This window comes from Bos grunniens, chromosome 24, assembly GCF_055505025.1.
Source record: "Bos grunniens cultivar Pamir isolate PY7600 chromosome 24, Bosgru_T2T1.0, whole genome shotgun sequence".
Classification (NCBI taxonomy): Eukaryota; Metazoa; Chordata; class Mammalia; order Artiodactyla; family Bovidae; genus Bos; species Bos grunniens.
Window position 1 is genome coordinate 63881930 of NC_141188.1, and position 17024 is coordinate 63898953.

The following is a 17024-nucleotide window of genomic DNA, read 5'->3' on the forward strand; positions in this document are numbered from 1 at the left end:
TGATAACAAACGGGTATCTGGGGAACACGTGTGGAAATTCATGTATAATTAAAAAAATTGAGATCAGCGTTACTTAATATAGAAGGAGAGCATTTGAAATTATAGCCATTAAGAGGAATTAGGTAGTGAATTCTAGTACAACCACTCAAGACAATCGGCAATTTGCGTTTTGGTTATTAATGTTTTTTAAATGAGATAAATCTGCAGGTACTTGGAAGGGAGTTGGGAATGAACTATTCAACGAAAATAACAAGTTGTAGAACTCCCAATGGTGTTATTTAAAAAAAAATAGAACATTTATCATTTAAATAAATTTGGATGGAAAGACAAAGGAATTAAAATTGCTTAACCAATTTTAAAAAAAAAACACAAAAATCAAGTCTTCCTTGTAACCTAGTCTCTGGAGTCAGAAAAGTGAACGTCTCTAGAAATAAAGATGGGACACACCTCCCACTTTTCTGCCCTCTCCAACTACAGCCTCCAGATTGGCAACGGGCATCCCAGCCCCTCAATGTCTGTGCTCCTCCTGCACCCAGCACCAAGTGGGGTGGGAGGCAACCTGGACCCTACAGACCTGGGCTCAGGCCTCCTTCCTCGTCCTGGGTGCCCGCCACAACCCCCCCCCCCCAACCCACCCCAAGCCATTCACTCAGTCCCCCCGATCATTCCCCCCAGGGCCTCCTTCCTCGTCCTGGGTGTCCTCACCCCAGCCATTCACTCAGTACCCCCCCCCTACTCCCCGCCACAGATCGTTCCCCACAGGGGCTGCCGGCCCCATCCCAATGGGTGCAGCCTTCTCTCCATGAGCCTTGAGCAGTTTTCCCAATGGAAGGACGTTCTCTCCCACAGCAGGTGCCAACTAAGGGGACAACAGAACTCTGGCTCCTGGACACATGGTACACACTTTCTCCTCACATCTGATGAGGATGCCTGATCACAGTGGAGATGATACAGGCACCACCTCCTGACCCCAAGTTTAGTACAAACCTTCAGTAGTGCAGAGTTGTGGATATTGCATCAAGACCCCACTTTTTAATGACAACATTCCTGGATAACTAATAAGTAACATATAATATGTAGCTTTTATTTGAGTTTTTTTTTCTGTTCTAAGCACTTACCTGTTAGATCTTTCAATCACTCTACTCTCAGGAAGTAATGAACCTTACTCACACATGAAAATTGTGAGGTTCAAAAGGGGACATAATTTGTCCATCGTCAAAGCTGGTAAAGGGCAGAATGTGGCTCTTGCTTACCTTATATTTAGTCTGTAGATTTAATTAATGTTGATATGGAGCAGAATATATTTATAAACTCACAAGTAAAAAATTTTATAATCATCAGTCAGTAAGTAGGAATTTATGATCTGTTGTTGGAGAATGTCCATGTTATTTCACCCCACCCCTCATGTGATGTTCCTTCATTCATGAAAGTCATTGTGTATTCAGAGTGTGCACATCTCTGATAAATCTGAAAGGCAAATGCCAAGTCAGCCCAAAGGAATATCAGACTTCAATTCAGCAGGCTTGCGATTTTGACACACACGGCTGCCCTTTCCTAGCACTGTCATCCTCAACCATCAGCTCTGGACATTTGGGGCATGGAGTGACCTGGACCAGAATGCCCAGCATGCTTTTAGGAATCAGTGACCTTTAAAGTGTGACTGTGAACTTTATCCGACAAGGATGGCCCTGCCAGGCCCCTCCCAGAGGAAGCTGCCTAAGGATGCGATGCTAGAGAACAGCGGTCATCTGCTCACCTGTTCATTGTGGGTGAGACTGTCAGCATTTATTTACTTACTAGAGAATCACCTAGAAGAGCTTCCCCAGAGCTCACTCCCCTCTACCCAGACACACACACTCTCCTACAGCACTTAGGACATGGAGGAAGAGATTCTGTTCGTTTGGTTATTTCATCTTGAGCATGTCAAGAGATTGTAGGCTTTCTGAAAACAATCATATGTCTTTCTTATTGCTCCATATAGAACACTCAGAGCAGTGCTGGGCACTCATTTCATGGGGGCATTAAATGGATAGAAACTTTCTGCTGTGCAAACCATGGTGGAATTCAACCTTACAAAGTTAAATAGAGCAGACATTATCCCTTTAAAATACAATTCTTGGAGTTGGGACTGAGTTATGTTACTGGATATTTTTTTAAAATAAAGTTCAGTCCACTATAGAACAGGTGATTCACAGTGGTCACAGGAAAGGGGAAAAGGAGATTCTGTCAGCCACCTTGGGCCTGGGTTTGAGCATGAGTAGACAGTTCCTGGACTTCTGAGCCCAGCGTCAGTGTCCTCCCTGCTCTGGGAAGGGGCTGGCAGTGTGTCCAGGGCTCAAGACGTCTTTTCCTGAGCTGCTCTTTACTGTTCACCTTGCCTCTCCTCCTGACGTGAACTTGAAGACCACACACAGATAACACAGAACTGCACATCCATGTACATTTTTCCACAGAGGGTTTTTGACTCTACATAGATGTGATTTCCTGGCTGGACCAGGAGAAGAGAGGTGGAGGGCAGAAAGGACTCTCAGAGTCCCAGGTCCAGGTGGATCCAGGCTCCTGGGTTCTGTGTGGAGAGGAGACTGCTCAGGGAGCAAACAGGACCAGTCACATCAGCTACAGAGTCTCTTCAGGAAAAGGTCTGAAAGCTCTGACATCTTGGCAGGCCAGTGCAGAAATAGCCCTTGGATAGTGTCCTAATTCTCTGAACACACTGATTTTGATTCTTCTTAGTGTATATTCTTTGGCTTCAGAAAGAGTTGTTTCTATTATTATTGGAGCTAAACATTCAAGTAGCCATGTTTATTTCAGGCTCTCACCTTTATTGACTTTCCTTGACATTAAACCCTCATTTTATTTTTTGTTCATTTTACCCTTAAAAATATTCTACATCAATGTTTCCATAGTGTATGTTCCATCAATGTTCCATATTGTATATCTAATCACTATTACATTCTCCCATTTCTGTGTTAAAAGCCAATACTTGACACATATGTACCTTAGCTTTGCAAACATTTCCAAAATTTTCCTTCCCCTAAGTCACTCTACTTATTTCTTTTCCCTCTTTTTTCAGGCATGGAAGGTAGACCTAGAAAGCATGGAAGGATACCCACACAGGATACCTTCAGGAAGGGCCCATTTATCTACAGGTCAATGGTAAGTTTCTTGAGGATGAAATCTGCTCATCACATTAGTGACCTGGTAATGGGATGAGTTAGGAATTCAGCACAATCTTCAGAAGAAAAAATAGGCCTGAGCATAAATGCCATCCAGTAGAAAGTTTTGAACAGTGTAAGGTTGGGGATAATATTGTCCTGAAGTCAAACTGTAACTTCAGCTTTAAGAGAAGGGTAATTGCCTCAGCATAGCTTGTATACATAGTGTTTGAAAACTAAAGAAGACTTAAAACTCATTTAGAACATTAAGCATGTGAGAGACCACAAAAGAGAAAATGCTTATGCATTCAGCAAAGTAACACCGCATGAAAACAAAACAAACGTGGAGAGTTTCCAAAGGAGACCATCACAGAGAGAGCGGACTGCTGTCAGTGCGCAGAGAAACAGTACCTGGATGTGCACGGGCAGTCTCTCAAGGCCTCTCCTCCCCGTGCAGGTTAGCAGAGGCTTCATATTGGAAAAGAGGCATGAATGGAACGCATATGAGGACGCTTTCACATATAACAACGTCGACTCCACATGTATTAACTCATGCAGAAGAGAACCCCAATAAATGTTATGAATGTGGGAAAGAATTCAAGGAGAGCACTTGCTTTTATGTGCACCAAAAATTCAGATAAGAGAAAAACCCTATACTTGTTGCCAAGTTGGAAGAGCCTTTGGCCATTCTTTATTCATATTTTAACTAACAGAAGGTGAATTCTACTACAGAGTTCAACTGTTAACATGGGAAAGCTTCAGTCGATGCTCTAAACTTAGACAATATGAGAGAACTTGCCCTAGAGAGACCCCTACAAATGTTGTGAAGGAGGGAAATAACTCAGCTGGAGACTTGGCTGTGTATACACCAAAAATCACACTGTAGAGAAATCCTGAAAATGTAATGAATGTGTGAGATCCTTCATCAGAGGCCAACTTTTATTCCCACCTATAAGCCCCCACACAGGAGAGAAGACCTTTATCTGGAATGACCATGGAAGAGCTTTCAGTGAATCTTCATTCCTTCAAAGTCATGGACTCATTCACACTGGAGAGAAACCACATGAGTGTCATCTATGTGCAAAAGCATTAGATGAAGACATGACCTTAGTCATCATGTGAAAAGTCATGAATGGAGAAGAGCCTTTAGATGCCCCTCTCACATTTATATGCACAGAGAATGCAGGAAGAGACACCCTATGTCTGCAATCAATGAGGTAGATCCTCCAGCCAGAAGTTTTTTTTCTTAAACCACCAGGAAAGTCATGTGAAAATACACCCTGGCCCTGTTATCATGGTGGGATAACCTTCAGTAGGAGCTTCAGCCTTAGCACACACAGAGAACTCAGAGTGGACATTAATTCAGTTACTTTTGTTAGTTTAAAATTTTCATTTATTATCTCCTTCATAAATTTTAAAAAGCATAAATTAATTTCATCTTTAAACAAGGAGAATTGTGTGTACCTGGACAGGAAAATTCCAAGACCTGAGTCAGGCAGTACTTCATCTCCTATGTTAGAATTTTGTAGCCAAAGGATTTTCCCCAGAAGAACAGACAGATATCTTGGAACCAAAAAGTTAGAAGATCATTGCATACTTGGAAAGTCCCATTTCTAGGTTCTGTTAGAACAGCAGGGGTAAATGTACTGATTCATGGAAAAGCACTGCCCTTAGAGATCCATTTGTAAGTCTACCCTCCAAAGATCCACTCTTTACCCAGATACTTTTCTTAGATGCCGAGAGAAAGATGAGCAGAGAGAGCGCATCCATTTTATAAGTTAAACCTGCAAAACACTTACTTAGGGAAAGAGTTGGGCTCCCTGTTTAGATCAATTGCATGTTCTTTGTTGAGCAAAACACCCATTTTAGCACTGAGGTAAAATTAAGACTGCTGGGTGAAAGCATGGTTTGCTCATAGGCCTATAAGGCACACATAGTAGTTGCATTAAAGTCAAGTTCACTCCATGTATAAGTCAAAATGACTTTTCCATATCTTAACATGTCAACATTTCCTTTATCATTATCTTTCAGAAAAAAATGAAGAGGGTGTCTTAATAACTAAATATGAGAGAAGGCCTTTGGACAAGCACAGAAGTTTACTGAGGAGATGATGTCATGGGAACAATTTTTATTTTTAGAATTTATTCTAGATGGAAGAGTCTGAGTTGATGGGCCTGAGATGGAGATCCAGATATGAGTCATGCAGGGTCCATATTTCTGCTAGAGATGCTGCTGAGCCATAGGTAGACAGCCCTCTGTGAACAATTCCTTTTTAACCTGGCAGAGCACTTGCAACGTTCATGCAAACAGGTGAGGGGACCTTTGATACTCAGGAGGAACTGGGTTATTGAAAGAAGAGCCCTCAGTGCCTGTCTGACTGAGAGAGGACAGTGGTGACGGTCATCCAAGGGGAGATGCCAAAATCCTGCGACACTGGGGGGTTACATTGTCCTTTGGTGTTGCTTCACTGTTCTGCACTGTAGCTGCTCCTTCTTAGATTTATTTTCTGTTAAAAAAAAATATGAAGAATCAAGGAAAGTCAGGGAAAGTGGAGTAGGTACTCTTGGCCCCAGAGCCACTTTCTGAAGAAAAAAAAAATCAATTATTTCAGTGCCTGAGATGACATTTGGAACCTCTGGTATAATTACCATTAAATATCTAGTTTCCGTGTACTGAGAGTGACCTCCTTCCCATGTGTGCACATTAAAGCAGGTGAACTGGCTCATGTGCGGCCCACGTCACAGCAGCAGGAAGTGCAGGAGTGGAATCACAGGGTGAATGACCAGATACGGGGCTCATGTGTGGCCCACATAACAGCAGCAGGAAGTGCAGGAGTGGAATCACAGGGTGAATGACCAGATACGGGGCTCATGTGTGGCCCATGTAACAGCAGCAGGAAGTGCAGGAGAGGAATCACAGGGTGAATGACCAGATACGGGGCTCATGTGTGGCCCATGTAACAGCAGCAGGAAGTGCAGGAGAGGAATCACAGGGTGAATGACCAGATACGAGGCTCATGTGCGGCCCACATCACAGCAGCAGGAAGTGCAGGAGAGGAATCACAGGGTGAATGACAGGGTGAATGACCAGATACGGGGCTCATGTGTGGCCCATGTAACAGCAGCAGGAAGTGCAGGAGCTGAATCACCTGGCCTGATTATTGGCTTTTGACGGGCGAGCAACCAGACCCCACACTCGGTCTTTTGTAACAGATTTTGGCCCCCAGGACGGGGCTGCCTGCTGCTGGTTCCTGTGCTTTCACGGCACCTGGCTTACCTGGGTTTTCTAGGGGAGATCTATGGCCATGACAGTGTATGAGCCTGCTTGTGGTTAGCTAGCCCCTAGTAGGGGATATGGGACGTGTTCCTAGCAGCTATCAAAACCATTTGTTTTGAGAATCCTCTCTGTTTCTCCCCTTCTTGGCACTGGCTACCAACTTGTGCTTTTCATTGGCGGAATGGAAACTTGCATCTAGGAGGAGCTGACAAGCTCCAGGAGTGGGTAAGTCCACTGCTCACTGGTGTGCACACAGCGACCTTCCCATGTGTGAGTGTTAGTGCTATGTGGGCATTCTTGCCAGTTGGTTCTGATGTGTGTCTGATGTTGAGGATCATTTGTGAGCACGGACTGCTATTTAGGCATTTTTACCAGTTGGTTCTGACTCCTGGCTAACAGAGCAGGATGGCTGCAGCCCTCAGCAGGTGGCCATTGCTCTGTCTCATTATGCTGCTCCCTGTTACTAGGCAACAGGTCTTGCGCAGCCATTGGTCGGCGCCTCAGTAGGCCCCACCCAGAAGCAACCAACTGTTGACGAGTGTTAGTTGTCCTGCTCAACTATTGGTCAGCACCACAGCGGGCCCTGCCTACTGGTAACTGTCAGTGAGGGACCACTGGGGAAGCGATTCAGCCAGGGGTCAGTGGGGTCCTGGTCACCCAGTGGAGAGTGAGGTAAGAGGCAGACTCAGGCCTTCTCCGGGAGGCCCTCCAGATTCCCCAGGCTTCGGTCCGTGGGTGAGTGGAGGGCCCAGGGAACAGACTGGGCCTCCATCCTGCAGGGCTCCAGAGGCCTCATAAGGCCTCCACTGGCCTTGGTCCAGCCCTTGAGGCAGCGGTGAACCTCTCCCTCACCCCTGTCTCTGTGACCTAATAGCAGTGGCCGTCCGTATGAGTCACAGTTTGTGGGACCGGGTCTCCCCATTTGGGCAGCTGAGGAGACTGAGGGTCAGTTGAGTTGGGTGCCTGGCTCTTTCAGGGATGATAGCAGAGCAAGCCTTGGAAACCTGGGCTTGAAGGAGCTGCCAACTGAGATCTGCTTCCTCTCAACCAGGACTGGGACCTTGGACGGTGAAAGGTGTGCCTTGGGACCTTGCCCTTTCTTGTCAGGACAGAGAGTAGCATTCATCTGTAGAGACTTACAGGAACATCATTACCAGACCTCAGAAACAAACGTTCTGACCCCGAGAAGTCTGCAACAACTAACCACACCCATCCCTCAATTTTTGCTTTTAAGGGGGCTTGCTGAAAGGTTTCATTAATGTTGGAGTTCTTAGGGCATGAGCGACCCATCTCCTTGTATGGATGTGTAGTAAGCCTTTCTCTGTTCCAAGCTCATTATAATGTTTAGAATTGATAGGCCTCACTGTGTGCCTGGCACATGGGCTTGTGAACTCAGTAACATAACTACCCGTGAGGACTGTTTGTGTCAGGGAAATGTTCCTTTGGGACTCTGTACTGGTCACCCTCGGAGAAGGTTTGTGACTCATCTGTCACTCAGTGTGTGAGACTGTATTCCATTTGCGTGATTGGTATTCTTGCTGCCTTATGCAAAATGACAACTCATTAGGGTGCAATTAAGCAAAATTTTAGCTACAAAATTATAACTAAGACAAAGAAAGATGACTATTATTATTATTATTTTGAATAACGTATGGCAGCAGCAGATAGTGAAGGACAGGGAATCCGGGCATGCTGCAGTCTGTGGGGTCACAAAGAGTCGGACACAACTGAATGACTGAGCAACAAAAAAATGGCAACATTATTTTTTAAGCTTCAGGGAAAATTGGTTAAGATGAAACTCTTGAAAGTCACAAAAACTGATTCTTTTTGTATATGCAGTTAGGGAAAGCTAGCTTGATAAAACAGTTTTCCTGGCTCCTTAGAAAACAAAAATATGCCTAGGAGAAAGCTTGAAGTTAACTCTTATCAAGTCCTTGAAATACAAACACAGTCCACTTTGCCTGTGACTTTGGTCTTTGGTTAATTGGGTAAAACTTCAAGCTAAAAAAAAAAAAAGAAAAAGAAAAAGGAAAGAAGCCTTTCAAGAATAAGTATGTAAATTCAGCTATTCTATTATCCATAAACTGATTAGTTTAATTGCAATGGCTGATTCATAAAATGTAAAAAGATGAAAGAATGAGATCTCTGTCTGAATGTTTGTGTGTCTCAGCACGTGTGTTTGTCTTTGTATTATATTGCTGAGATTAATTTGTAAAGAAGCTCTATTTAATTGTCCTTAAAAATATGGTCACTTACAAGTCAAAGAAATCTAAATTTACTTCCTTTTGTCTTGTAAGACTAGAGGGAAATTAAAGATGTTTTGGTTTATTAAACCTGTATGTTGTACTACTGAAGAAAAATTATGCTATGAAAAGCATGTATGTTTTTTAAGGGTTATAGAGTATGTTCTTGAGTTTGCCAATCAAAAAATGCTGGTATAATATTTGACTCACTTAGTTTCATTAAGGCTTCAAGGAGTAAAAATTGTGATATGTAAAAATAATAAGGGAAAGATTTCTGTGTGTAAAACAAGTAGGATATGTGTTGTTGTGGAAGAGAAGATATTTTTGTTGAAGAAAAATGATAGTTTTTTCCTACAGTTCTTTGTTTTTTGACCAAGAAATACAGGACAAATTTGTTTGGATCTAAAAAATAATAAAAGGTTTGTGAAAAAGAAACTTAGAGAAAAGATTTTTGTATGTTGTCAGGATTAATGTTAGACTGAATTTAATTAGATATATAAATTTTGTTATTAACAGTAAACTGATGCAAGACTGAATTTGTTCTTTTTCTCTGTTAAGAAAACAAAGTTCTCCTGGAATATTGATCTGACTTTGGTAACAGAGACTTCTGATGGAAAGTACTTGTTTGGTTTCTAGTTTTGACCCTAATGTACAGGATGGAAAAGTTGTCCAGTGAAGTTGTCGCAAAGTATAGCTACTCATGGTGTGCAGCACTGCTGGCTCTAAGTTTGCTGCTTAAAGCACATGTGTGTTGTTTGTGTGACGACTGGGGATAGACGATAAAACATATGGCCTATAAAACATTCCCCCATTAACATAACTCTGAGCCTGTTCGTGATGTCTGATTAGTTTCTTCCCACTGGACAACTGGGCAAATATATAAACAAAAAAGAGGCCTAGCGCCGAGGGACATGGATCGACTAGAGCAGCCAGAGAGCCGCTCTGGCAACGTTGGAAAATGTATTGATTATCAGTGCTCCCTATGGAAGGAATTACAGCTAAAAGGGGAAACGATGGAAGAGATTTTCATATATTGAGGCATGGGGAAGTCATTTTGGCCTATACATCATGTAATACAAACTTCAGGTTAACCAAAACAGCCTGTTTGTGGCCTATTTAACATTCACTGCACATCTGCTTTAATCACTAAGACAATAATACAAAGAGGCATTTTGATTATTATCCTCATTGTAATAAATCTAGTAATTTTTAAATATTTGGGTACTATGAAAGTGTATTATCTTTCTTGCTCTGTACTGGTCCCTTGTCAAGATTGAGGAGTATCAAAGCAAAGTGAAAGCGAAGTCGCTCAGTCGTGTCCGACTCTTTTCGACCCCATGGACGGTAGCCTACCAGGCTCCGCGGTCCATGGGATTTTCCAGGCAAGAATACTGGAGTGGGCTGCCATTTCCTTCTCCAGGGGATCTTCCCAACCCAGGTATCAAACCCGGGTCTCCTGCATTGCAAACAGATGCTTTACCGTCTGAGCCATCAAAGCAAAGGGAAGATTCAAACGGAGCAGGCCCTATGGTCCTTGCCCCTCAGCTCGCCTCTCCCCCCACCCCCGCCCCACCCTGCTGCCACCCACCATGCCCTTTGCCTGCCTTTTGTCTATGGAAAAAGTTTAATCAAAAAATAAGTTTAACCAGAGAAGTGAGAAACGCCGAAGCCAAGGAAAACAGCCAAAGGAGACTAAATAGTAATAATGTAGTCATTAAGCACAGTCAAGGATCTTTAATTCTTTCTTTCTCAAGGGCTATAGATAATATTCTGAGCCACGTCCTGTGAGCTGTCTTACAGACACTAGACCATCAGGTGGAGAAATTAACTGCATGATGACCAGACTATATCCAAGATATGAGCTTCCACAATTCCGAGAATCAGCTGCAAAGAAATGGGAACAGATGGACCCTGGAACTGAAGGTTCAGTTCAGTCGCTCTGTCGTGTCCAACTCTTTGTGACCCCTTGCACCACATCACGCCAGGCCTCACTATCCATCACCAACTGCCAGAGTCTACCCAAACCCATGTCCATTGACTCAGTGATGCCAGCCAACCATCTCATCCTCTGTTGTCCCCTTCTCCTCCTGCCCTCAGTCTTTCCTAGAACCAGGGTCTTTTCAAATGAGTCAGCTCTTCACATCAGGTGGCCAAAGTATCGGGGTTTCAGCTTCAACATCAGTCCTTCCAATGAAAACCCAGGACTGATCTCCTTTAGGATGGACTGGTTGGATCTCCTTGCAGTCCAAGGGACTCTCAAGAGTCTTCTCCAACACCACACTTCAAAAGCACCAATTCTTCAGCGCTCAGCTTTCTTTATGTTCTAACTCTCACATCCATACATGACTACTGGAAAAATCATAGCCTTGACTAGATGGATCTTTGTTGACAGAGTACTGTCTCTGCTTTTTAATATGCTGTCTACGTTGGTAATAATTTTCCTTCCAAGGTGTGTCTTTTAATTTCATGGCTGCAATCATCATCTGCAATGATTTTGGAGCCCCCCAAAAATAAAGTCAGCCACTGTTTCCACTGTGTTTCCCCATCTATTTGCCATGAAGTGATTGGAAAAGATGTCATGATTTCAGATTTGTGAATGTTGAGCTTTAAGCCAGCTTTTCCACTCTCCTCCTTTACTGTCATCTGCTGCTGCTACTGCTAAGTCGCTTCAGTCGTGTCTGACTCTGCGCGACCCCATAGATGGCAGCCCACCAGGCTCCCCCATCCCTGGGATTCTCCAGGCAAGAACACTGGAGTGGGTTGCCATTTCCTTCTCCAATGCATGAAAGTGAAAAGTGAAAGTGAAGTCTCTCAGTCGTGTCTGGCTCTTAGCGACCCCATGGACTGCAGCCCACCAGGCTCCTCCATCCATGGGATTTTCTAGGCAACAGTACTGGAGTGGGGTGCCATTGCCTTCTCCATTCACTGTCATCAAGAGGCTCTTTAGTTCCTCTTCACTTTTTGCCATAAGGGTGGTGTCATCTGCATATCTGAGGTTATTGATGTTTCCCCCCGGCAATCTTGGTTCCAGCTTGTGCTTCCTCGAGCCCAGCATTTCTCATGATGTACTCTGCATATAAGTTAAATAAGCAGAGTGACAGTATACAGCCTTGACGTACTCCTTTTCCTATTTGGAACCAGTCTGTTGTTACATGTCCAGTTCTAACTGTTGCTTCCTGACCTGCATACTGGTTTCTCAAGAGGCAGGTCAGGTGGTCTGGTATTCCCATCTCCTTCAGAATTTTCCACGGTGTATTGTGATCCACAAAGTCAAAGGCTTTTGCATAGTCAATAAAGCAGAAATAGATGTTTTCCTGAAACTCTCTTGCTTTTTCAATGATCCAGCAGGTCTTGGCAATTTGATCTCTGGTTCCTCTGCCTTTTCTAAAACCAGCTTGAACATCTGGAAGTTCATGGTTCATGTATTGCTGAAGCCTAACTTGGAGAATGTTGAGCATTACTTTACCTAGCGTGTGAGATGAGTGCAATTGTTCAGTAGTTTGAGGATTCTTTGGCATTGCCTTTCTTTGGGATGGGAATGAAAACAGACCTTTTCCAGTCCTGTGGCCACTGCTGAATTTTTCAAATTTGCTGGCATATTGAGTGCAGCACTTTCACAGCATCATCTTTCAGGATTTGAAATAGCTTAACTGGAATTCCATCACCTCCACTAGCTTTGTTCATAGTGATGCTTTCTAAGGCCCACTTGACTTCACATTTCAGGATGTCTGGCTCTAGATGAGTGTGAGTGATCACACCATTGTGATTATCTGGGTCATGAAGACCTTTTTTTGGTACAGTTCTCCTGTGTATTCTTGCCACCTCTTAATATCTTCTGCTTCTGTGAGGTCCATACCATTTCTGTCATTTATTGAGCCCATCATTGCGTGAATGTTCCCTTGGTATCTTTAATTTTCTTGTGATCTCTAGTCTTTCCCATTCTATTGTTTTCCTCTATTTCTTTGCATTAATCACTTCAGTATTCTTGCCTTGAGAACCCCATGAACCATATGAAAAGACAAAAAGATAGGACACTGAAAGATGAACTCCCCAGGTCGGTAGGTGCCCAATATGCTACTGGAGATCAGTGGGGAAATAACTCCAGAAAGAATGAAGGGATGGAGCCAAAGCAAAAACAACACTCAGTTGTGGATGGGACCAGTGATAGAAGCAAGGTCCGATGCTGTAAAGAGCAGTATCGCATAGGAACCTGGAACGGTAGGTCCATGAATCAAGGAAATTGGAAGTGGTCAAACAGGAAATGGCAAGAGTGAACGTCGACATTCTAGGAATCAGCGAACTAAGATGGACTGGAATGGGTGAATTTAACTCAGATGACCACTATATCTACTATTGTGGGCAGGAATCCCTTAGAAGAAATGGAGTAGCCATCATGGTCAACAAAAAAGTCTGAAATGCAGTACTTGGATGCAATCTCAAAAATGACAGAATGATCTCTGTTCGTTTCCAAGGCAAACCATTAAATATCACAGTAATACAAGTCTATGCCCTGACCAGTAATGCTGAAGAAGCTGAAGTTGAACGGTTCTATGAAGACCTACAAGACCTTTTAGAACTAACACCCCCAAAAGATGTCCTTTTCATTTTAGGGGACTGGAATGCAAAAGTAGGAATTCAAGAAACACTTGGAGTGACAGGCAAATTTGGCCTTGGAGTACAGACTGAAGCAGGGCAAAGACTCATAGAGTTCTGCCAAGAGAATGCACTGGTCATAGCAAACACTCTCTTCCAACAACACAAGAGAAGACTCTACACATCAACATCACCAGATGGTCAACACCGAAATCAGATTGATTATATTCTTTGCAGCCAAAGATGGAAAAGCTCCGTCAGCAAAAACAAGACTGGGAGTGGACCGTGGCTCAGAATATGAACTCCTTATTGCCAAATTCAGACTTAAATTGAAGGAAGTGGGGAAAACCACTAGACCATTCAGGTATGACCTAAATCAAATCCCTTATTACTATATAGCGGAAATGAGAAATAGATTTAAGGGACGAGATCTGATAGACAAAGTGCCTGATGAACTATGGATGAAGGTTAATGACATTGTACAGGAGACAGGAATCAAGACCGTCTCCAAGAAAAAGAAATGCAGAAAAGCAAAATGGCTGTCTGAGGAGGCCTTACAAATAGCTGCGAAAAGAAGAGAAATGAAAAGCAAAGGAGAAAAGGAAAGATATACCCATTTGAATGCAGAGTTCCAAAGAATAGCAAGGAGACATAAGAAAGCCTTCCTCAGCGATCAATGCAAAGAAATAGAGGGACTGAAGGTCAACCCTAAAACAACTAAGATGTTCCTGCTCAGACCACTGTTGGCCAATTTGAAGATGACTGTCAGAGATGACTGTGCTCTGTCTATAAAAGCTGTTGTCCCCTGCCTGCTGTGGGGTGTGTGTGTGTTGGGGGTGGGGGACTTGTGTGTCAGTCTTTAGACAAATGTCTGCCCTCCGCCCCCAATTGCCAGATCTTGAAATAGAGCAAACTTTCCTTTTCACCAAACTGGCCTGTTTGTTGGCTTTTGAGTGGTGAGCAGCCGGACCCCACATACTCTTTTGGTAACAATTTTTTCTTAGATGAAAGAAGGCAACAGGTAGATTCCATCCCCAGCACAAGAATAATTGTAATTCTGGTGTCTTAGCTTTGATTTTAACGAAGATTACTGAGAGTAATGTAACCAGCTTTATATTTACCCAAAAAGGTTTATTTCAAATAAATTTAGTGGTAAAATTCACTAAAAAATTAGCTGCTTATTTAATAAATCTCTAATCATATAGTGTTAAGAAAATACTACTAGTTCTTTAGTCAGGGCTGACAACATTTTCTAAAAGGCAAATAGTAAATATTTAAGATTTTACCACACGACCTGTGTTGCATATACTTATTTTTGTTATTGTAGGAGAAAAACAGCCACAGATAAAAGATAAATCAAGGAGCATGGCTGTGAGCCAAAGATATTTTATTTATAGACACTGAGATCTGACTGTCATATAATTCTTATGCCTCATGAAATAATTTTTTTAATTTAAAATTATGAAAACGCTTACTAGCTTGCAGGCCCTTAACACAGGCTGTGGCCAGAATCTGAGCCTTGGGATGCGGGAAACCATGGCGTGTTCCAGAGAGCAATAGTGGAACTGCCCTCTTAGAGACCAACGTTAACCCAACTGCACTAGACACACGACGGACATCGGAAAACTCGACACAAAAGCAACACAGAACACAAAACCAACTGTACTAGACACACGACGGACATCGGAAAACTCGGAACAAAAGCGACACAGAACACAAACCAACTGCACTAGACACACGACGGACATCGGGAAACTCGACACAAAAGCGACACAGAACACAAACCATGAAGAGCTGCCCAAGGTGTGGAGGAGTCAGGTCCCGCCCAGGACGCCCAGCCTCCGTGCATGCACAGTGCCTTCATGTTGGTGTCCCGAGCAGCCAGCAGTGCATGAGGCTGCTCTGTCCACATGCCCCCTGTCCTGCCACATGCAGGGCACCCATTAGTTGTGAGCAGCATTACTAGTTGAGCACAGTTCATCACCAAGTCACCACTACCTACCGTGTCTCCTGGAGGGAGAGAAGCCACCTTTGCATCCTCAGCCCTGTGCAGAGCTGTTATTCCAGCTCCTGTCCACCATGTGGTAGCTTGTTCAGGGTGCCAAGATCCATCCCAGAGCTAATCAGGGCTCGAGTCCTCAGAGGAATCCACACCATCCTTGCAACCCTCCAGGGAAGTGACCCTGCACCCACAGGAAGTGCAACTTCAGATCTCGGGGTGTCAGCTGGGTAAGGGGGGCAAGCATGGCAAAGGCATAGTGCATAGCTCTGCATGGATGAAACCCGCAGTCTTTGCTAATTGGAGTGATATTATATTAAAATTTTTTGTGTCTAAATATGAATAGGAAATTATGTCCCAGTCTTAATTTGTATAGATAGTTTTCTCTTTTTAACTTTTTACTTACTGTATTTTTTATTTCAACTTTCCAGTTTATCTTGCCAATTTTTCTGCAAGAATGTTCACTCTATTACAGATTTTTAGATGCTATTTATTAGGAATATCAGATTTCTTCCACATATATTATAAATAGCATTCTGAGTTGACAGTTATCTTTAAAGAAAGGTAATACCCAAGAATGTTCAAACTACCGCACAGTTGCACTCATCTCACACCATAGCAAAGTAATGCTCAAAATTCTCCAAGCCAGGCTTCAGCAGTACATGAACCTAGAACTACCAGATGTTCAAGCTGGATTTAGAAAAGGCAGAGGAACCAGAGATCCAATTGCCAGCATCTCTCTCAAAAAGCAAGAGTTCCAGTAAAACATCCACTTCTGCTTTATAGACTACACCAGAGCCTTTGACTGTGTGGATCACAGCAAACTGTGCAACGTTCCTCAAGAGATGGGAAAACCAGACCCCCTGACATGCCCGCTGAGAAACTGTTGCGGCCTGGAGGAGCAGAGGCCAGAACCTGCCCCGGGGCCGTCCTAGCAGGCATGCAGATGGACATCCCTAGGGCGGGGTGTGCTCCCTGCTCCGCTTCACTGCCTGCCCTGCGTCCATCTCCAGGGAGACAAAGCAAGATATTCCTGGTTAACAGCAGAGCCTGCACTAATCAAACCCACCAGTGTAGCTATTCCCTAATTGTCTCATGTGACTTCTACCAATAAAAGTGCGGCTAAAAGGAGCCATTTTGTCTTCCTGCCATGGAGAGCAGGAGGGCCCCCTGACTCCCCGCTTGCCAAATTATATGTGTTTATCTTTTCATTACCCACCCCCCAGCCCCCATTTCAGGTCTTTCTCATCTGCTGTGCTGGACATGGCCAGAAATCTGTATGCAGCTCAAGAAGCAACAGTTACAACCAGACATGGAACAATGGACTGCTTCCAAATAGGAAAAGGAGTACGTCAAGGCTGTATATTGTCACTCTGCTTATTTAACTTATATGCAGAGTACATCATGAGAAAGGCAGAGCTGAGGAAGCACAAGCTGGAACCAAGATTGCTGGGAGAAATATCAATCACCTCAGATACGCAGATGACACCACCCTTTTGGCAGAAAGTGAAGAGGAACTAAAAAGCCTCTTGATGAAGGTGAAGGTGGAGAGTGAAAAAGTTGGCTTAAAGCTCAACATTCAGAAAAGGAAGATCATGGCATCCGGTCCCATCACTTCATGGGAAATAGATGGGGAAACAGTGGAAACAGTGTCAGACTTTATTTTTCTGGGCTCCAAAATCACTGCAGATGGTGACTGCAGCCATGAAATTAAAAGACGCTTACTCCTTGGAAGGAAAGTGATGACCAACCTAGATA

General features: G+C 43.6%; 1 protein-coding gene across 3 annotated transcripts in view; it reads left to right on the top strand.

The window, feature by feature from the left end:
• Positions 1–16459, top strand: part of LOC147346440 (serpin B10) — a 132633-nt gene extending 116174 nt beyond the window's left edge. Inside the window, exons 8-9 of one of the 3 annotated variants that reach the window (XM_086372489.1) lie at positions 3074–3156; positions 14746–16459. In XM_086372489.1, coding sequence (XP_086228615.1) covers positions 3074–3156; positions 14746–14827 — 165 coding nt within the window. In that variant the 3' untranslated portion in view covers positions 14828–16459. Of the gene's footprint in view, positions 1–3073; positions 3157–3612; positions 3812–5186; positions 9891–14745 lie in introns of those variants that run through there. The other 2 variants (XM_086372491.1, XM_086372488.1) reach the window with 2 other exon arrangements.
• Positions 16460–17024: the final 565 nt, after the last annotated feature.